The sequence below is a fragment of the Callorhinus ursinus genome, unplaced genomic scaffold (assembly GCF_003265705.2).
Source record: "Callorhinus ursinus isolate GAN/ISIS: 27379988/994484 unplaced genomic scaffold, GSC_fseal_2.0 scaffold5, whole genome shotgun sequence".
NCBI lineage: Eukaryota > Metazoa > Chordata > Mammalia > Carnivora > Otariidae > Callorhinus > Callorhinus ursinus.
In genome coordinates this window covers 44676231-44694212 of record NW_027397067.1, presented here as the reverse complement: position 1 = coordinate 44694212, position 17982 = coordinate 44676231, and the positions used below count along the sequence as shown (strand labels likewise).

At 39.0% G+C, this 17982-nt stretch overlaps 2 protein-coding genes across 4 annotated transcripts in view; one reads left to right on the top strand and one right to left on the bottom strand.

The window, feature by feature from the left end:
* POP1 (POP1 homolog, ribonuclease P/MRP subunit) overlaps positions 1-6289 on the bottom strand; it is a 35817-nt gene extending 29528 nt beyond the window's left edge. For 2 of the 3 annotated variants that reach the window (XM_073892999.1, XM_073893000.1), the window contains exons 1-3: positions 6196-6281; positions 5534-5785; positions 1061-1204 (exon numbers count right to left, since the gene is read on the bottom strand). In XM_073892999.1, the coding sequence (XP_073749100.1) occupies positions 1061-1202 (142 nt within the window). In that variant the 5' untranslated portion in view covers positions 1203-1204; positions 5534-5785; positions 6196-6281. Of the gene's footprint in view, positions 1-1060; positions 1205-5533; positions 5786-6195 lie in introns of all 3 variants that reach the window. The other variant, XM_025870895.2, reaches the window with a different exon arrangement.
* An 84-nt stretch (positions 6290-6373) lies between these two features.
* Positions 6374-17611, top strand: RIDA (reactive intermediate imine deaminase A). Its single transcript, XM_025871491.2, has 6 exons — positions 6374-6561; positions 12992-13097; positions 14878-14932; positions 15160-15228; positions 15977-16032; positions 17035-17611. Exons 1-6 carry the CDS (start codon positions 6497-6499, stop codon positions 17095-17097), a joined length of 414 nt encoding a protein of 137 aa, XP_025727276.1. The 5' UTR covers positions 6374-6496; the 3' UTR covers positions 17098-17611.
* Positions 17612-17982: the final 371 nt, after the last annotated feature.

Sequence of the window (17982 nt, the reverse complement as noted above, 5' to 3'; positions counted from 1 at the left end):
AGAGAGTGAAAGCACAAGCAGGGGGAGTGGCAGGCAGAGGGAGAAGCAGGCTCCCCACTGAGCAGGGAGCCCGCTACAGGGCTCAATCGGTCCTGGGATCATGACCTGAGCTGAAGGCAGATGCTTAACCAACCAATTGAACTACCTGGCATCCCTAAAATAGTGTAATTTAATAGTAATTGTGTTAAGGTAGAGATATACCAGCTCTAAGATACATACAGCCAATTCTTATTCCCAGTAGTTACGCACTATAAAGTCACAAAGAACACTGAATAAGCAAATACTGAAGCACTGTTCCTGGAGGAAATACACACACACACACACACACACACACACACACACACACACACATATCACATCAATTGCAATCTCATATCATAAAAACAACTCATCCTGGTACATTGTTTCCTTTATTTACAAAGGAAAAAAGAGATTCAGAAGTGCTAAGTGATCTGCCTGAGGCTGCCCACAACAGGAACTCAATCCCCAGTCAGAGAGGGAGCTCCCTGTGTTCTGCTGCACCGCCCTGCCACAGTCTCCCCACTCTGGTCATCTCTGTAAGAAAGCAGAAGCAAGAAGGCAGCTGGGAACCTCAGCTAAGAACGTCCACATGGGGTGACTCAAATTTTTCCCTCTCTTTGCAAGTCCACGAATGGGTTACAAATCAGCTTAGCGACTAGATGAATTTGCAAGTACAAAATGTGTGAATAAAGAGGGTCAACTGTATCTGTTTTTAATGCAGGTCATTTACTATTTAAATAGTAACTATCAAAAGGAGCTGAAAAGGGGCGCCTAGGTGGCTCAGTCAGTTAAGCGTCTGCCTTCAGCTCAGGTCATGATCTGGGGGTCGTGGGATTGAGCCCCAAGTTGGGCTCCCTGCTCAGTGGGAAGTCTGCTTCTTCCTTTCCCTCTGCCCCTCCCCCTGCTCGTGTGCTCACGCTCGTGTGCTCACGCTCGTATGCACGTGCTCTCTCTCTCTCGAATAAAGTAAAAATCTTAAAAAAAAAAACAAAAGCATTTTGATCCAAACAGAGTGGCGAGAGTACTGTGTGTCTCTCACCTTGTTTTTGAGCTTGGAAAGGTCTCCCACCTCCATTATGGTACTTTGTGCTCCTTTCGGCCACAAAGCCAGAAGATAAAGTCACATTAGTGGGCTGGTTTCTCATTTTCTTAGCATGTTTTCTTTCTTTTGCATTAGACATTTCTGGAAAGAAAGTAATAAATTTAGTACAAGCAAAGGGAACTTCCATGCAAAATTAAAATACATTTAGTAAATAAATATTCATGTAACTCAAAATTTGATTCTTCATTTATTATAGGTGGGCTGATGATATCAAAATATTATCACGATACTGATCTACAGCAGTGATTTATCACCAGAGGCATCTCTAGGGGAGCCATGAATGGTATTAACACCAAAAACCCAATTCAATAGGAGAAAAATAATTCTATTGATCAAAGAGACCATTATTAGTATATTTCAGATTGCATCATCAGAAAATTCAATCATATCCCAATGTTGACACAGCATAAAGTCCACTCAAAGAATGAATAATGAGGTATGAGATAAGAACCCTCTGCCACAGCAAAAATTCTTAGGTGAAACAAGAGCCACCTGAATCAATGAAATACAATACACACTATTCTGATATGATACCCTCTACAAAAACTGAACATAAATTACTGATGCTTTCATTTCTGCCACAGAGATGAGGCCAGCTGTACCTTTATTTATTTTTTTAAAGATTTTATTTATTCATTTGACAGAGAGAGACAGCGAGAGGGAACGCAAGCAGGCGGAGTAGGAGAGGGAGAAGCAGGCTTCCCGCTGAGCAGGGAGCCCAATGCGGGGCTTGATCCCAGGACCCTGGGATCATGACCTGAGCCGAAGGCAGACGCCTAACAACTGAGCCACCCAGGAGCCCCTGTACCTTTAATATGTAACAGCCAAAAGATTGCACTTTAAAATAAGGATAAAGGACAAAACCCTCGGGGAGCCTGATGGCTTTACTCAGTAGTTTGCAACTCTCAAACTCAACAACCCCCTTTTTCTTTTTCTTTTTTTAGATTTATTTATTTGAGAGAGAGAAAGAGTAGTGGGGAACAGGCAGAGAGAGAGGGAGAGAGTCTTGGGCAGACTCCCTGAGTGTGGAGTCTGATGAGGAGCTCCATCTCAAGACCAAGATCATAACCTGAGCTGAAATCAAGAGTCAAACACTTAACTGACTGAGCCACCCAGGCGTCCCTTCCCCCTTTTTTCTGAATGGTTTGAAACACGTTTTCTATTTTGAAATGAAATTCATTAATAACATAACCTACTAGACACATAACTTTTACCAGTATATATCCTATAATATGGCCCTGACTATACCATAAAGGAGAACTAAATAACAAAATAATGTGTACTTTCTGTATGTAAGTATTTCACCACTCCTGGGTGACGTTATATAACAGGGAGGTATTCTGAACTCGGGTATAATCAGCACAACATAAGCACCAGTACAAGCACGGGTACAATCTGTCAAGCTGGAAAAGAAGCCTGGAAGCCCCCATGCCATAGGCATTAACTCTGTTCTTACTGACTATAGGGAAATCTGAAGAATCCTGTGCAAAGGAGAGCAGCTCAGAGTAGCAGAGCCAAGCCATTCCCAAAGCATTTCAGTATTTTTATACTAGTCTTTCCTGGTACCTATACAGAGAATTACCACGAATGCAACAAAGGTACAGTAATACAGCGGGTTGTACTGTGCCTCAAAGAGAAGGCAGCAATGCCACTGGTGACACAGTTTTCCAAACTAGTGAACACCCCTTGGTAAAGTAGCAAAAGGAGGGGAGGGGTAGGGAGGATAGTCTTGTTTTGACTTATTGCATTCTTGGAAAATGCAGTGTATATTAAAACCATGTAACTGATCCTTTGTGCTTTTATGTAAAACAGGTATTAGGCTACTGTGGGACTTTCCTACACACTCCAGCATGTCTAACATCCCTGGGCCCTGCCTGATAAATGCCAGCAGTGTTACCCACTCATTATGCCAACCAAAAACACCTGCACAAACTAACAGACTGCCACATCAAGAATCGCACCACTCCTACTGAATGCCACTGAATTAACTACCACCCATTCACTTACCTCTTTCCCAATGCAGGGCTTCATTCAAAATTAAGAGTAACCAGTGCTGTGTAGTATTTAAGAACCCTTCCTTCGGAGTTAGACAGATCTGGGTCAAATACCTTCCTTAACACTTTTTAGTTACATAATCGTAGGAAAGTTACTTTTCCTCTTTGAGCCTCAGTCCCCTCTATAAATGGGAATCATCACAAGGTTGCTGTGAGAATAAAGTAATGTACATAATATACTGAGCATGGCACTTTGCAAAATCTAAGGGCTTCATTTAAATTGCTATTATTCTCAAACAGAGTGAGAAGAGAGAGGAGAAGATAAAACTGAGCAGGCCAGAGTAGGCAGACTGAAATAACAGAGATTATGTCATTTCACCTTCTCATTCCATTCTGCTTTCACCTAAATGAAAGACAACTACATGTACACCCAAAACCACTTTTTTAAATTTAAAAAATATATGGGGGGGTTGTGGGGGTGGGGGGGGATTGGGGGTGGGGGGCAGCAGTCCTTTCTGCCCATGGGTCCTGTCCCCTTGTTTAATAAAACCACCATTTTGCACTACAAAAAATAAAATAAAATAAAAATTATATATATATACATATACATATACACATGAAGTAAATGAAGTTCTGTAGAACTAGTCAGCTAGTGAATGACATGGTTCAGATCAGTCTGCATTAAGAACCATTCAGAATGATTTTACAGAACAATTTAGTTCACCTACTATTATCTGCTTGAATCAGAACTTACCCAGCAAGACAGAGCACGACCTGGGAACCCTGGTCTACTCAGCACTAGAATAGGCCAGGAGCAGGCTGGGACTCGGGGATTGGGGTAAGCTTTGATACCAGACTAAAAACTTAGCATACTGAACTAGTGGTGGTCCTCAAACAGTTCTAACACCAGAAGAGAATGAATATAGACTATATTCTTATGAGGTCTGAGGATTTTGCTTAAAAATAGCTTCCAGAAGCAATCTTAACTCTTACCTGAACAACTGGGTGAGTTTCAGTATATTATTCAGTTTTTGTGTTTCCACATTTACTCATTTAGCTTTAACAAGCACTAAATATGTGCCAGGCTTTATAAAACTGTTTTCCCCAAAATCTTCAAATAAATTGGACATATGTTTTCTCACACAGCTTACTATCACCTGGTTGACCATTTCACCCTTTAAAATGGACTCCAGTTTGACAACCTGGGAATTAACCAGATGATCTCTGATTTCTTCCAGATCTAAAAAGTTGGTGATTTAGACTTGATATAAAACCTACCTTAAGAATACCGGTGTCTTGGGGCAACTAGATGGCTTAGTTGGTTAAGTGTCCGACTCGGTTTCAGCTCAGGTCATGATGTGGGATGAAGTCCCTCACCTGGCTCCATGCTCAGTGCGGAGTCTGCTTTTCCCTCTCCCTCTGCTCCACCCCCCACTTACATACACGCTCGCTCTCTCCCTCTCTCTCAAATAAATAAATAAGTAAATAAATAAAATCTTATTAAAAAAGAATACAGGTATCTTGTTTCACAAGAAACATTTTACACAAGTTAAATTACTTGTAATGCCCCGAGAGCTCCTTATTTAAAGAATCACATGGTGAATTATTTTGTAATAAAAAGCATCCCCTAATTGTCCAGTTTAATCAAATTTAACAACATTTTGGCTATCTATTCTTGCTCATTAGTTTTAGGCTGTGTGTATACAAAAGCAGCATAAGGTTGTGGCCTCCTTCCTGAAAGAATTTGGTTGTCTTAAACAGCTAACGTTTATGGAGAACTTTACGTGTCAAGCATTAGTCTACACGCCTTACTCATTCGATTCTCAAAGATTCTATGAGGGAGGTACTAGTACTACCCCCATTTTATAAATGAAGAAACTGAAGCACAGAGAGGTAACATAACCTGACTAAGGCCAATAAGATTGTAAGTGTGCTGGGAGCCAAACCAGGCAGTCTGCCTCTATTCACTATTTTTAAGACACAAAACAATTAGAGAACAAGACTACACACATTAAAAGACTAAATTTTGCAGTATAGCACAATAGGACGCTGAGTAAGAAGGGAAAATGTGGATCCACAGGGAAAGCCAATGAGAAAATAGAATTTCAGTTGTTTGGAATTTGGATAGTGAAGAAAGAGTACTCAGGAATCTTCTGTGTGATGTCAGGAGTGAGACTCTGGATGACTTGAGTGGGATGAGACAGTAGGAGGGCATAAAACTGAGTAGGCCAGGGAAACCAGACTGGAAGTTCTATTTTATTACATGCTTGAAGCCCCAAACCAATGAAAAAGCTCTAAAGGCTCTTGAGCAGAAAGTAGGAAAACCAAACCTTTCCAGCATGTAGGACAAATGAGAAGGAATGACGAGGATCTTCTCACATTACGTTTTAGAAGCAGGGCAGGGCAGGAATCTTACCTTTTTCACAGTTGTCCCTCCAGCACCTAGCAATGTGCCTTGCACAAAATAGGGCTCAACATATATTTGTTGAATGTAAACTGCAAGCATAAATGGAGTGAAGCGTGCTTATAATACATTTATTTACAGAATGAGAAATATTTGGCCAAGTACCACTCCTTCTGACACGGCATGACTATCTGCCAAGAGACCAGCCTATCTTCTATCTTCCCTTTTGAAATCAGATCCCAGTCACCAGGGCTCGGTTCAGACCTAAGGGGAATGCGTAGAGACCTTGTGAAGCCGGAGGAGCACTCATGAATGGGAACATGGGAGGGGCGGAAGGTGGACGACGCCCAGATCTCAGCGTGGTCCCCTTAATGACCCAACTCATTCCTTCAGAGTGCCTGGCAGGACGGGGGCGCAAGCCCATTCCGAGGAAGGCATCCGCCCGGCGGGACAATACGGGGAAATGACAAACGCAGGGGGCTCGAACTCAGGGGCCGAAGGAGGCGCGGGGCGGCAAGCGGGGCCCAGGCGCAGGCTGCCAGGGAAGAGGAGGTCAGCGGGGTCTGAGCCACGAAAGACTGAGAGGAGAGCCGGGCCGGAGGGCCGGCGCGGGGCCGTCACATACTCCCCCCTAACTCGCGGACCCTGGGGGAAACCAGCCCCTCACGACCTACCTGCCAGAGGCTCTGAGGGAGGAATCCAGGGCTCCCCGGGTCAGAATGACAAGGCTCTGCAACAGCCCTCTCCGTGGAGACGTGTGCGGCGAGCAATGGCGCATGCGCCAGCGCAGTCGCGGCCTCCACGTGGCCGGGAACCTGGCTGAGACTACAACTCCCAGAATGCCGAGCAAACTCGCTCCGGGAGAAGAGTTACTCCCGGGACTGGACCCCTGGGCTGGTTAGTCTGGTGAGACGCTAACAGAGGCGGTGTACGGGATTCTTCTCTTGGAGCGGCAGCAAGATAAAAGGGTTAGCCATGGCGTCTCTGATCAGAAAGGTGATCAGCACTGCGAAAGCCCCAGGGGCCATTGGTCCCTACAGGTAACGAGGCTTGGGGGAGCGCGGACGGACGCTGGGCGTGTGAGATCGGGGGTCCGGAGCTCCAGCCACTCCGGGTCAGAGCTGGGGCGGGCCTCGGGCTTCATCCGGTCCAACCTGCTCAAACTCGCTGAACTCGGGAAACACCCCGGGAAAGGGTCAAAGCACCCGGAGACCCAAAGAATGTGAGTCTGTGCTCCCAGGGACTCTGCCCCGGACCTGGAGGGCCAGAGCGCTTCGCCGGATGTAAGGGGTCAGGTTTTGTATTCTTTTTGGTAACCATTTTATCAAGGTATTTCACACACCCATAAAATTCACCCCTTTAAAGTGTACAACTCAGTGATTTTTTTTTTTATTATACTCACAAAATAGGGCAGCCATCACCACTATATAATCTCAGAATAGTTTAATCACCTCCAAAAGAAATCCCATACCCATTAGCAGTCATTCCCCATTCTTTTCCCCTAACCCCTGGCAACCACTAATCTATTTTCAGTTTCTGTGGATTTGCCTGTTCTGGACTTCTGTAAATGGAATCCTACAATATGTGGTCCTTTGTGACTGACTTCTTCCATTTTAGCATAATGTTTGGTCTAACCCTCTCTTAATTCAAAGGAGTAAATTCCGTGAACAGATTTGGGTGTCCATCTGGAGAGAGCTGAATTCTTTTCACAGAAATGCTTAGCAAATAGATGCTCATCTATCCAAGGCACTGATTTTTACAGTCCACATAGAAATGCATTGGGATGTTTATGAATTCATTGCCCATGCTCATTTCCCACTAATAAAGTCAAATACAAATCAACAAAAATCATTTGCTAAGATGGCCTCAACATGCTCTAGCTAAATATATGTATACCGGCCAGAAAGTCTACCCTGTGTACATGCATTTCCACTTGTCAGAAGTGCTGCAAATATAAAAAGGTTAATTTCTTTTTTAAAAATCCTTTTTTTTTTTTTCTTAAAATGTCTCAGCTTTAAAACTATTAGATCTTACCCTATGCATTCTTGGAGACTTTTTTCCCTTAATATAATTTTTGTTATTTTAAATTCTTCACTAAAGTATACCATGTAAACCTTTTCTCATTTTCCCTTTTTAAAATATAGTATCTGTTTACTATTAAAATAACCACAAGTGGAAAACTACAACTGAAACACTTCAACTATGATAGACATATATTGAGTACCTACTATATGCCAAGCACTGCAGAGGCTACAAAAAACGTGTAAGAATTAAAGCAGTGTGAAAGACATTCAGGCATGTGGGGGAAAGAAAAAGAAACATTTTCATTTCGTGCATGCTGTATGGCAGGCACCATGACAACTAACCTTCTTCTCTAAGTCCCATCCTCATTTTACAAAAGGAAGACTCAAGCTGAAAGTGAACTTGTCCAAGGTCAGACCGTCCATAAGTGGCAGAGCTTGATTTGAACAGGCCCTAGCTCCCTCCTCTGTACCACATTGCCATGAAAAATAACACAGATGCAGAACAATAATTACCATTGCGGGGTTAGAAACAAAATGCAGTAGGAGTAAAGGGTCAGGGGGGTGAGGGATGGCAAAAGAGGAGAAGAAACAAATTGATGTAACTTGGGACAGAGGAAGAAAAAGATCTAGGAGGGCTCCTGCAAGCGGTAGTCCTTGAGCTGGGTTTTGAAGATTGTGTTTGCCATCTGTATAGTACTGTTATAAAGTGATTTTTAAATTACTTTGTTAAGGAATTAAGCAGGAAGTCAGAGGGAATGACTTGAGGCATAATTGTGGAAGAATACATGGCATAAAGATTTTTTGGAGGAAGTTTTGGTAATCCAACTACGACTTTTTTTTTTCATTTGCCAAATCTGTGTACCACCTGTATCATTATTTACTTAACACTTTTATTTAAGCAGGCTCCCTTTAACAAATTTAAAAACGAAATTTTACAGGAGTACTCTAAATAGAAGACAAACCAGTAGAAGGTAACAGTAAAAAAATAAGCTCAATTAAATAAAAAGTATAATTAAATCCTAGGAAGCTGCTACAGTTGGCTCAGAACACAAGGCCAGCTCTCTTTGTTAAAAGTGATAATTTCTTTGTTTTCTAAAATTGGTATCTTTTCTCCTTCATGTAATGAGAGGATCGATGTCATAACTGCTAACATTTATTGATGCTCACTCAGCACAAGGCACTGTTCTAGGTGCCTTAGTGCTTTATGTACACAGTTATTATGACAGCACTTATTTTTCAGATGGTGAAATTGATATATGTGTGGTTAAATAATTTGCTCAAGGTCAACCACCAAGACGGGATGTGACAGAATTTGAACTTAGGCAGAGCTCTAGAGCTCAATCTTCATCATTAGTTTGCTGTCTCCTGCCATGGAAAAACTCAAAGAGAATTGAAAAAGGAGTCCTTTCCTTACTGTGATTCAGTTTGCATGTGACCTACACTTTGGGAAACACTGGTTTTCAGAGTTGGACTTTGAATCTGAATTGCTGTTTTGCCTGTTGCTAAAAATTAGGTTTTAGCAAAGTCTAGATTGTGATCGTTCCCAACTATCTAAACTGGAGAGTATAAACTTTGTTTTGTATTCACTGAGGAGTCTTCAAATGTTTTTGAAGAGGAAGTGACATGATCAGATTTCTTTTAAGAGTACTCTGATAATTATTTGGGGAAGACATTAAGAATAGTTAAGGGGGTATTACAATAAAAGTAAAAATCAGTAATCTTTTTCCTCCTCTGCCCTGATCCCTCCTCCTCAGTCACTCAGTGGTTTTACTTCAGAGCAAAAGCAGCCCTTACCAGAAACAAACACAAAGTGATTATAGACCCTAGAGCACACACCTTCCTCAAGTGTGTACTTTGTTCAAGAAAGCAAGTGTGACAGTAATATTCCTGGGTGACTCGGAATCAACTGTCTTTATAAAGCTGCAAGAAAAAAAGAAGGAAATCAAATGAATATACCAATATAATAAAAAGACAAAACATCAACCAGCTTCACTGTGTGGAGACTTTCTAGGACATTGTCCTCTTGTGCTTCTTTGTATCCAGAGATCATACAAGGCCACTAAAAATGGTGCTAATTTTTAATATTTTATCTTGAAGAAAACCACACTCCAACTAACTAGTCATATCCTGATAAAGTTAATGGGATATGTTTGAAGAACCATTTGGAAACCAATTTTTGTGCATGGAGTTTGTAGTGAGCACAGTTTTTGAAAATTCTGGGTCTCCTCCAGGATGAATTCAAATGTGTTTAACTTTCAGTCCCTGGCATTTTGATGGATGGGGTGTTGTCACCAATTAGCTAATCAGCTTAGCACATTTCAGGAATACCTCAGGACAGAACCTCGAGAGATTTCAACATCATGATATTGCATTGCTTTTCATTTTGCTAGCACACTACCCAAATAGTCATGAAATTTGGAAGTGATAGTCCATGTGGCATAGATTACAACATGAGAATTATTACTAAGATGCTTTTGAAAGTGTTATTGCCCTTTGACCTGGAAATAAAACAGTACACTTTTAAATTTTCTGGAGGCTAATGACTTGTCTGGATAGTAGGATGCCGTAATCAGGAAGGGTCAACTATTATCTTTGTGAACAATCTCTTTACTAATCTATAAGAGATAACTCACATAGGTCAGATAGTCTTAGATGTCTGTTAATTTTCGGAGAATAAATGAATACCTTTTTACTATCACAAATTTTTTGACCAATGGTAATACATATGGGCTTAAACTATGTTTCATGTATGGAGAGAGCTAAAGTTACTTTGCAAAGGGCCCAGGGTAGCCTAGTTCTACACAGGACAGTTAATAAGAAACCTTGTTAGCTGATGATGCTTTTCAACCTGAGGAAAGCTTACACATTAACAAACTCAATAGTTACCTGTTTCTGGGCTAGGGTGAAAGCCAGATAGTTGAGAAGAATTTCTAGACTTTCTAAATCCTATTACCAAGTTTAAATCTGCCCTGTTCCACTCTCCAAAGCCCACACAATAAGCCAGTAGGCCCTGCTAAAAAGATTCTTTACTGACAGCCAATCATTTAAGCTAGTAAGCCTTTAGAGAGCAAAACATCAAAAAGAAGTTATTGTGTGCCCCCTATGTGCAAAAAGTCACCTCAGCCCTGTGCAGCTGGAGACACTAAGACACAGCTCCTGTGTTCAGGGAGTTTACAGTCCGGCACACCCCAGAGACAGTATGAGAACAGACTGAGCTATGATGTGAGGCAGGATCCTGTACATGGTGTGGGAAAAGCTCCTCTGAGGTTCAGATGAAAAAAAGGCTTAGTTACTTGCCCAGGGAAAACTGTGTGATGGTTTTCGGTGTAGTTTTGTTTACAATAACAAAATACTGGAATCAAAGGTAACTAGTTAAAGTATGTCCATGCAGTGAAATACCACACAACTGTTAAAAGAATAAGGATGCATCCTGCATACAGTTATGGGAAGATCAGGATATATTGTTGAGTGAAAAAAGCAAAATGTAGAGGAGTGTTTAATATACTACGTGTTGTATAAAAAAAAAAGATGTTTAGTATACTACATGTTGTATAAAACAGGCAGAAGATAATATATTCATTTTTATTCATATATGCATGAAAAAACTTTGGAAGAATATGTAAAGAAAACCATTGGTTATCTCTAGGGACTGGAAATGGAGCAGAAGGAAAATAAGGAAAGAAGGGAAGAGATTTTTCACTGAGATTCTTTGGATAGTGTCTAGATTTTTTAACCATGTGAATGTTCTCTTATTCAAAAAATTATTAAGAAAAAATTATAGGGGCACCTGGCTGGCTCGGTCAGTAGGGCATGTGACTCTTGATCTCAGGGTCATGAGTTCAAGCACAGAGCTTACCTAAAAAATATATATATATTTATGCCATAGTTTAAATTATAAAGAAAAAATATGGTCAGGAAAATCAGGGGAAACATCATGAAATAAAAGGAAAGCTTAGAGCATGTTGGAAAACACTATAGGGAACTAGAAGATTAGAAATGAGAATGTAGTATTAGAAATGTAAAATTAGAAATGAGAAGATGCTGTTTCTAAATAAGCATGGAAATGGTAAAACAAATTTTACTTCTGAACTTAAACTGCTACTAAGGTTTCTTTATCAACATTTTAAAAATGGTGGCACTTACTGCCACTGAATTGTGTACCTAAAAATGGTTAAAATGGTAAATGTATTTAACCACAATTAAAAAGAGAGACAGAGGGGTTTTCTTTATCCAAAAAGTAAAAAAAAAAAAAATTGAGTTGATTTGCTTGGCTCTTTTTCAGGTCTCTATGTGCATAGCTTATTCTGTTTCTTGTGATTTTATCCTAATTCTGAAATTTAGTATCCTCATTACAAGTCATTTCCAACAGCAAGCACTTTGCAGAAATGAGGTGTAACCTCCCAGGTGAAATCTTGTCTGAGAATAATTACTCCTTTTCTTAGAGTGCTCTTGGCATTGCATTTCTGTTATTTTACAGCTCTTTTGAGGTGTGAGTTACATTAAAATTCACCCATTTTTAAGTGTAGACCACCGTGAATTTTTGTAAATGTCTAGAGCCGTGTACCTGCCACCACAGTCAAGTTTTAGCACATTTCCATCACCCCCCAAAAATTCCCTCATACTGTACATTTGTGGTCAATGACCACTGACCCAGGAAGCCACTAATCTACTTTCTGCTTCTGTTCTGTCTTTTCTAGAATTTCATATAAGTGGAATCAAATAATATGTAGTCTTTAGTTGGATCTAGCAGTGGATTTTTTGTTTTGTTTTGTTTTTTTGCTGTCATGAATAATGCTGTTCTGAACATTCATGTAAGGTCTTTGGACATATATTTTCATTTCTTTTAGGTAGTTCCTAGGAAAGAAATCGCTGGGTTGCATGTTAAGCATATGTTTAAGGTTTTAAGAAACTTGCCAAACTCTTTTCCAAGGTGTGTACTGTTTTTGCATTCCCACCAACAATGTATAGGGTTCTGGTTGCTTCCCATCTTCACCAATACTTACTCTTATTAGTGACATATTATTGTGTGTAGTGGTATCTATTATGGTTTTGCGTTACATTTTTCTAATGAGTAATGTTGAGCATCTTTCATGTACTCCCTAGTTCTTCATATGTCTTCTTTTATGAAATACTTGTTCAGTCACTTGCCCATTTTTTATTGGGTTGTTTATCTTCCTCTTTTTGAGTTATAAGAGTTTTTCATATATTCTGGATACAAGTTCTTTGTAGATATATGTTTTGCAAATATTTTATCCCAATCTGTGACCTATATTTTCATTTTCTTAAAGATCTCTTTCAAAAAGCAAGTTTTTAAATTTGAATGAAATTCAATTATTAATTCTTTTATTTTACATTTTGTGCTTTTTGTGTCTTAGCAAAGAGATCTTTTAGCATTGAATTTTGTATTTTATATCTTTTATATACACTGAATTTCTGTTTATTGCAGTCAAGCCGTGTTAGTCGACAGGACCGTTTACATTTCAGGACAGCTAGGCATGGACCCTGCAAGTGGACAGCTTGTGCCAGGAGGGGTGGCAGAAGAAGCCAAACAAGTAAGTCATTTTTCACGTTTGAAGTTTCTTTCTTTACTGTTTTTTAATACTGGGGGGTATTAAGAATCTACTTGGCTGATTTTTTTATAGAGATTATCAGATAAATGCTTTTAGAGTTACTTACTGATTGATTTAAGACAGTTTTATGTCAATAGAAAGTTCAAAATTTGAGGAATCATTTAACAAGCAAAAAAAAAAAAGTCTACCTTCCAAGGTGACTTCAAACCTGAATTATTGGATATTCACTAAACTGTGGTAATCAGTTTACAGTATATACATATTATCAAATCGTCATGTTATGTACCTAAAACTGATACAATATTAGATGTCCATTATCTCAATAAAATTACTTAACTCTCAATTAAATTATTGAAATCAGATAGCATCTTGTCATTTCTACATGGATTGGAAAAATTTCTTTTTTTTTTTTTTAAAGATTTTATTTATTTGTCAGAGAAAGAGCACAAGCAGGGGTAAGTGACAGGCAGAGGGAGAAGGGGGCTCGGGACTCAATCCCAGGACTCTGGGATATGACCTGAGCCGAAGGCAGATGCTTAACCAACTGAGCCACCCAGGCGTCCCTGGATTGGGAAATTTCTTATCAGGGCCACTGACCCGCAAAAAAAAACACCACAAAAGTAAAAGTCAACATTTGCTAGTAAGAACTATTGAAGATTACGTGTAGTATGTTTGGTTTTTTTTTTTAAATAAGAATGGGGAGTACAATTCTAATCCAATGAATAGAATTAAATTATAATTTTATGCATTCACCAAGTCATTTGTATTATCCAAAGTCAGAAACAACCTAAATGTCTGTCCATAAGGAACTAGTGAAATAAATCATGCTAGAGCCGTACAGTTGAATTAATGCAGAAAAATCCCCCAAGATTAATTGTTAACGTGGTAAAACCAAGATGCAGAACAGCTTGCACAGTACGCTACCATCTCTGTGTGTGTGTGTGTGCGCGCGTGTGTTTGTGCACGTGTGCAGGGGTGAATATTCATGCTGGTATAAGCATCAGCTGTCTCCACAGGATATAGAAGGAACCAGAAACAGTGGTCCCCTCTGAAGGAAACTGGGGGGAAGGGCAGTCCAGGTGGGAGACATCTTTGCACTGTATTTGCATCTTTATAGCTTTTGAATTTTTTGCCATATCTATGTGTTACCTATTTAGAAGGTGAGTTGTTTTTTAGACATAAAAATATCAAATATTATAATGTGACCAGTAAAGTGGAGAGGAATAATGAATTGAAAAAATAATACGTTAAGGAATGAGTAAAAACTGATGTTTTCCCAAAGGCCAGAGTGTCAAGCATATACCTAGTTTACTAATACTATTTTTTGAGAAAAAGATAAAAGTACTCTTTAAAATCAGTTATTGCTTTAAAAGAAAACATATTTTAATGCTCACTGGCTCATACTTATCCTCCAAGTGATAAAGAGTTAGGAACTCCAGGCGCTTTCTCTGTTTCAGCTGAGTGGACGTCAGCCAAGAACTTCACACACTCTAGCACTGAAGAAGGGACGTCAGTCCAGTCTCTTACTCACAAAAGGAGACACGGTCTCACTATATTTCAAAAAGATTCATTTCCATTAAACAAAAGCCAAGAAGTAATTCACTTGTATAGAGGTGGTCTAGAAAGAGTAGAATTTCCTAGAAAAGGAGAATTTTTCTGCAACATAAGCTATTCAATCGGGTATTAGCAATTGATTAATTGAGTTGAATTAAAACTTTACTATAACATCAGTGCCTTAGGCCTTTCTTGCCTTTTTTCATAGGCTTTTACAAACTTGGGTGAAATTCTGAAAGCTGCAAGCTGTGACTTCACTAATGGTGAGCAACTTGATATGCCTTCACATTTCTGTCTGATGTTTCTGTGGTCTTTTTGAAGAACATTGAGCATCCAGTAATACATCATGCCATATTGTCATTGCTTTTCAAAGTTGTTTTAATTTCAGTCCCATTTTAATCAAGACAGTCACAGAACCATATGTTTTTCTAAGTAATATTTTGGGTGAGACCAAACAGCTAAACCTAATAACAACGTATATGTCTTCTAGTGGTAAAAACAACTGTTTTGCTGGCTGACATGAATGACTTCAACACTGTCAATGAAGTCTATAAGCAGTGTAAGTAATTTGGCTTTATTACTGTATTCCATTTTAACAAGAAATGAATCTGTTAACCTTATTGAGTATCCATTATGAATTAAGAGTGATAGGAGCTGCTAAAGAAATGGCCATAGATCCTGTCCTAAAAGAATAGTCTGATTGAGAACATACAGTGAACCCCCATGAAAAGATCCAAGACATTTCTGTGGTACTCCCTAGGATAATATATTACAACCCTACAAATTCATTTTCCTAAAGCTTAATATTGTACACTTCTCAGGTTTTTTAAGCCTTCCTAATAATTTTTTTAACACAGAGATTGTATTTTTTACTGCTGTGATACGGCCTCAACACCATCTCTGTTCAGGCTCTCAGAACCATTAGCTGGTTAATTAACATTTTTATGCCTTGGTTTCCTCACATGCAAAATGGGGATAAAGCTTTATAGGGTTGTTGGAATGCTTAAATGAGTTCATACCACAATAAATATTGCTCTAAACATAAAACCCCATTCATATCAAACAAGATCAAAGTCTCAAAAGCATGTATTTTCATTTTTTTCCAGAAAGCTAAGACATTTTAAAAAAGTATTCAATATCATAGGAATCCTATGGTAAAATATTTTATCAAACAAATATGAATGTGAGCTTTTCTTAGTGTTGCTTATATCTAAGAATGGACAGATCTGTGACGCACTTACCAGAGTCTTGATTGTGCAGTCATAATACAGTGTCTGAAAACTAAAATGAAATTCTTTTAAATTTAGATTTCAAGGGTAGTTTTCCTGCAAGAGCTGCTTACCAGGTTGCTGCTTTGCCCAAAGTAAGTACACTTTAAAGTGACTAATGTACACGATTGTAAATTTCTACGTTGTTTTCTGAGTATAACAAACTAAGCACTTTGGCAGGAAATTTTTTAAAGAAAAAAAAAAGAAATAATCTCTGCTTTCCAGGATCTTAAAGACTAAAAGGAAATACCCAATATTATATGCTGGTGGGGGGAGGGGGGATTAAGAAACTTCAGAAATTTTTTTAATTTGTCTTAAATATTAAGAAAATTAGAAATCAAGGCCACACATGAACATGAACACAACAGAATCAGGGACTTAAATTGTAAGAAAAAGTAAAATACTAGCTGTATTGTTTTCACATACTTAGAGACTATACCCTGAGCCAGGGTAGTGAGCTCTGCAATAAAAAATTTCACTTGCCTAATGAAACATCCAGACTTCCATTAGAAAAATAATCTCAAAACCAGTAGCCCACATATTTTCTTACCATTGATATTGTGGTATTCAAATGCGATGAGAAGCTCCTCTAGCAGCACAGTATTCCTGCCTACAAAAAAGCAGCCTACTGACTTCTCTGTAAAGAAAATTTATCTTCTATGAGTGGTATGTTTATTGTTTTAATCGGTTGTTACTTGGAATGGTCAGTATTCTCAAACTTAACTAAGGTATTTAGTGTAGTGGAAGGAGCTCTGAACTTGGAATTGCAAAACATGGGTTTGAACCTCTGCCATTTAGCACGGTGTCCTGGGACAGGTGAAAACCACCTCTCCAAGCTTCCATGTATATCGTTCTCTGGATTGAGGAGAGCACGCTGCCCACTAGAGCTGCCGAGAGAATCCTGTGAGCTAATGCACTTGAATGTGTCTGACATGGGAGCCTGCCAGTGAATGCTTCCCCATCCTTCCCTTCTTTGAAAAATGTAATGTTAACAATGCTGTATTGCTATCAGTTGTATATGTTTTTTAGTAGGTATTCTAGAGCTCTCTTCATTCGTAAAAAATTACCTAACCGTTGCTTGGTTATTTTCCTTGCAGGGAGGCCGTGTGGAGATTGAGGCAGTCGCTGTCCAAGGACCTCTCACAACAGCGTCGCTATAAGTGGGTCCGGCGTTATTTAGTCTGGAATTTTAACAATGTCTTCAAATTAACATCTTAATTTTTACAGTCGACGTTGGAAAGTTTATGATTGACTTAAACATTTGAGGTCATTATGGAAATACCATATAATAAGGGGAATTAAGCATGCGTGGGGGATCAGATGACAACTCCAGTTACTGGTGTAATAAATCACACGCACACTCATGTTCCTGGATGTGGGGAAAGAGACGCTCATTATATACTTACGCAAATAAATGAAAGTAAAGGGAAATAAATCATAAGAGAGAGGAGTTGTTACTATTCCTGATAAATAATTAAGAGCACTTGTAATTCAGTTAAATCCTCTTAATTTAATGATGTGAAATAGTTCTCTTGTCAGCTATATAATTCTGCTTTTACTTGAGTGAACTTAAAGTACTGAAATTTGAATGGTAGAGGTAAAGGAGAAGGAAGTGGACCACAATCTTAATAGATAATATTTTTCTAATGGAAATAAAATAGACGTGCAGATTTTCCTTGGTCTGATTCTGTTCACTTATTTTTTAACAGTTTAATTTGTACATTAAAGCACATTATCTGATGGTGGTGGGGGGGAGACCATGAAGTTAAAACCCCAACTATTTTTTTCTCAAAACTTAATTTTGACTTTGTACATTTCTACACTGTTGTAATCAGGCTATGTATAATCATTTTGTGTTTGATCCTTTAAAATCTTTTAATTTAGACAACTACTACATGAATACCTCCTTGCTGTAGGATAAATTCCAACACGGAAGTATATAGATTAAAAAGTAGAAGTAGCCTTCACTCACTCTCCATTCCATTTATCTCCCCAAAGAACCACTGCTAAGAGTTTTGAGTAGAACCAGCAGTTTTCTGTTCTTT

Coding starts and splice junctions, on each gene's coding strand:
- RIDA (XM_025871491.2), top strand. CDS start 6,497: ATGGCGTCTCTGATCAGAAAGGTGATCAGCACTGCGAAAGCCCCAGGG. Junction 6,562..12,991: donor GGGGCCATTGGTCCCTACAG/GTAACGAGGCTT, acceptor TGTTTATTGCAG/TCAAGCCGTGTTAGTCGACA. Junction 13,098..14,877: donor TGGCAGAAGAAGCCAAACAA/GTAAGTCATTTT, acceptor CTTTTTTCATAG/GCTTTTACAAACTTGGGTGA.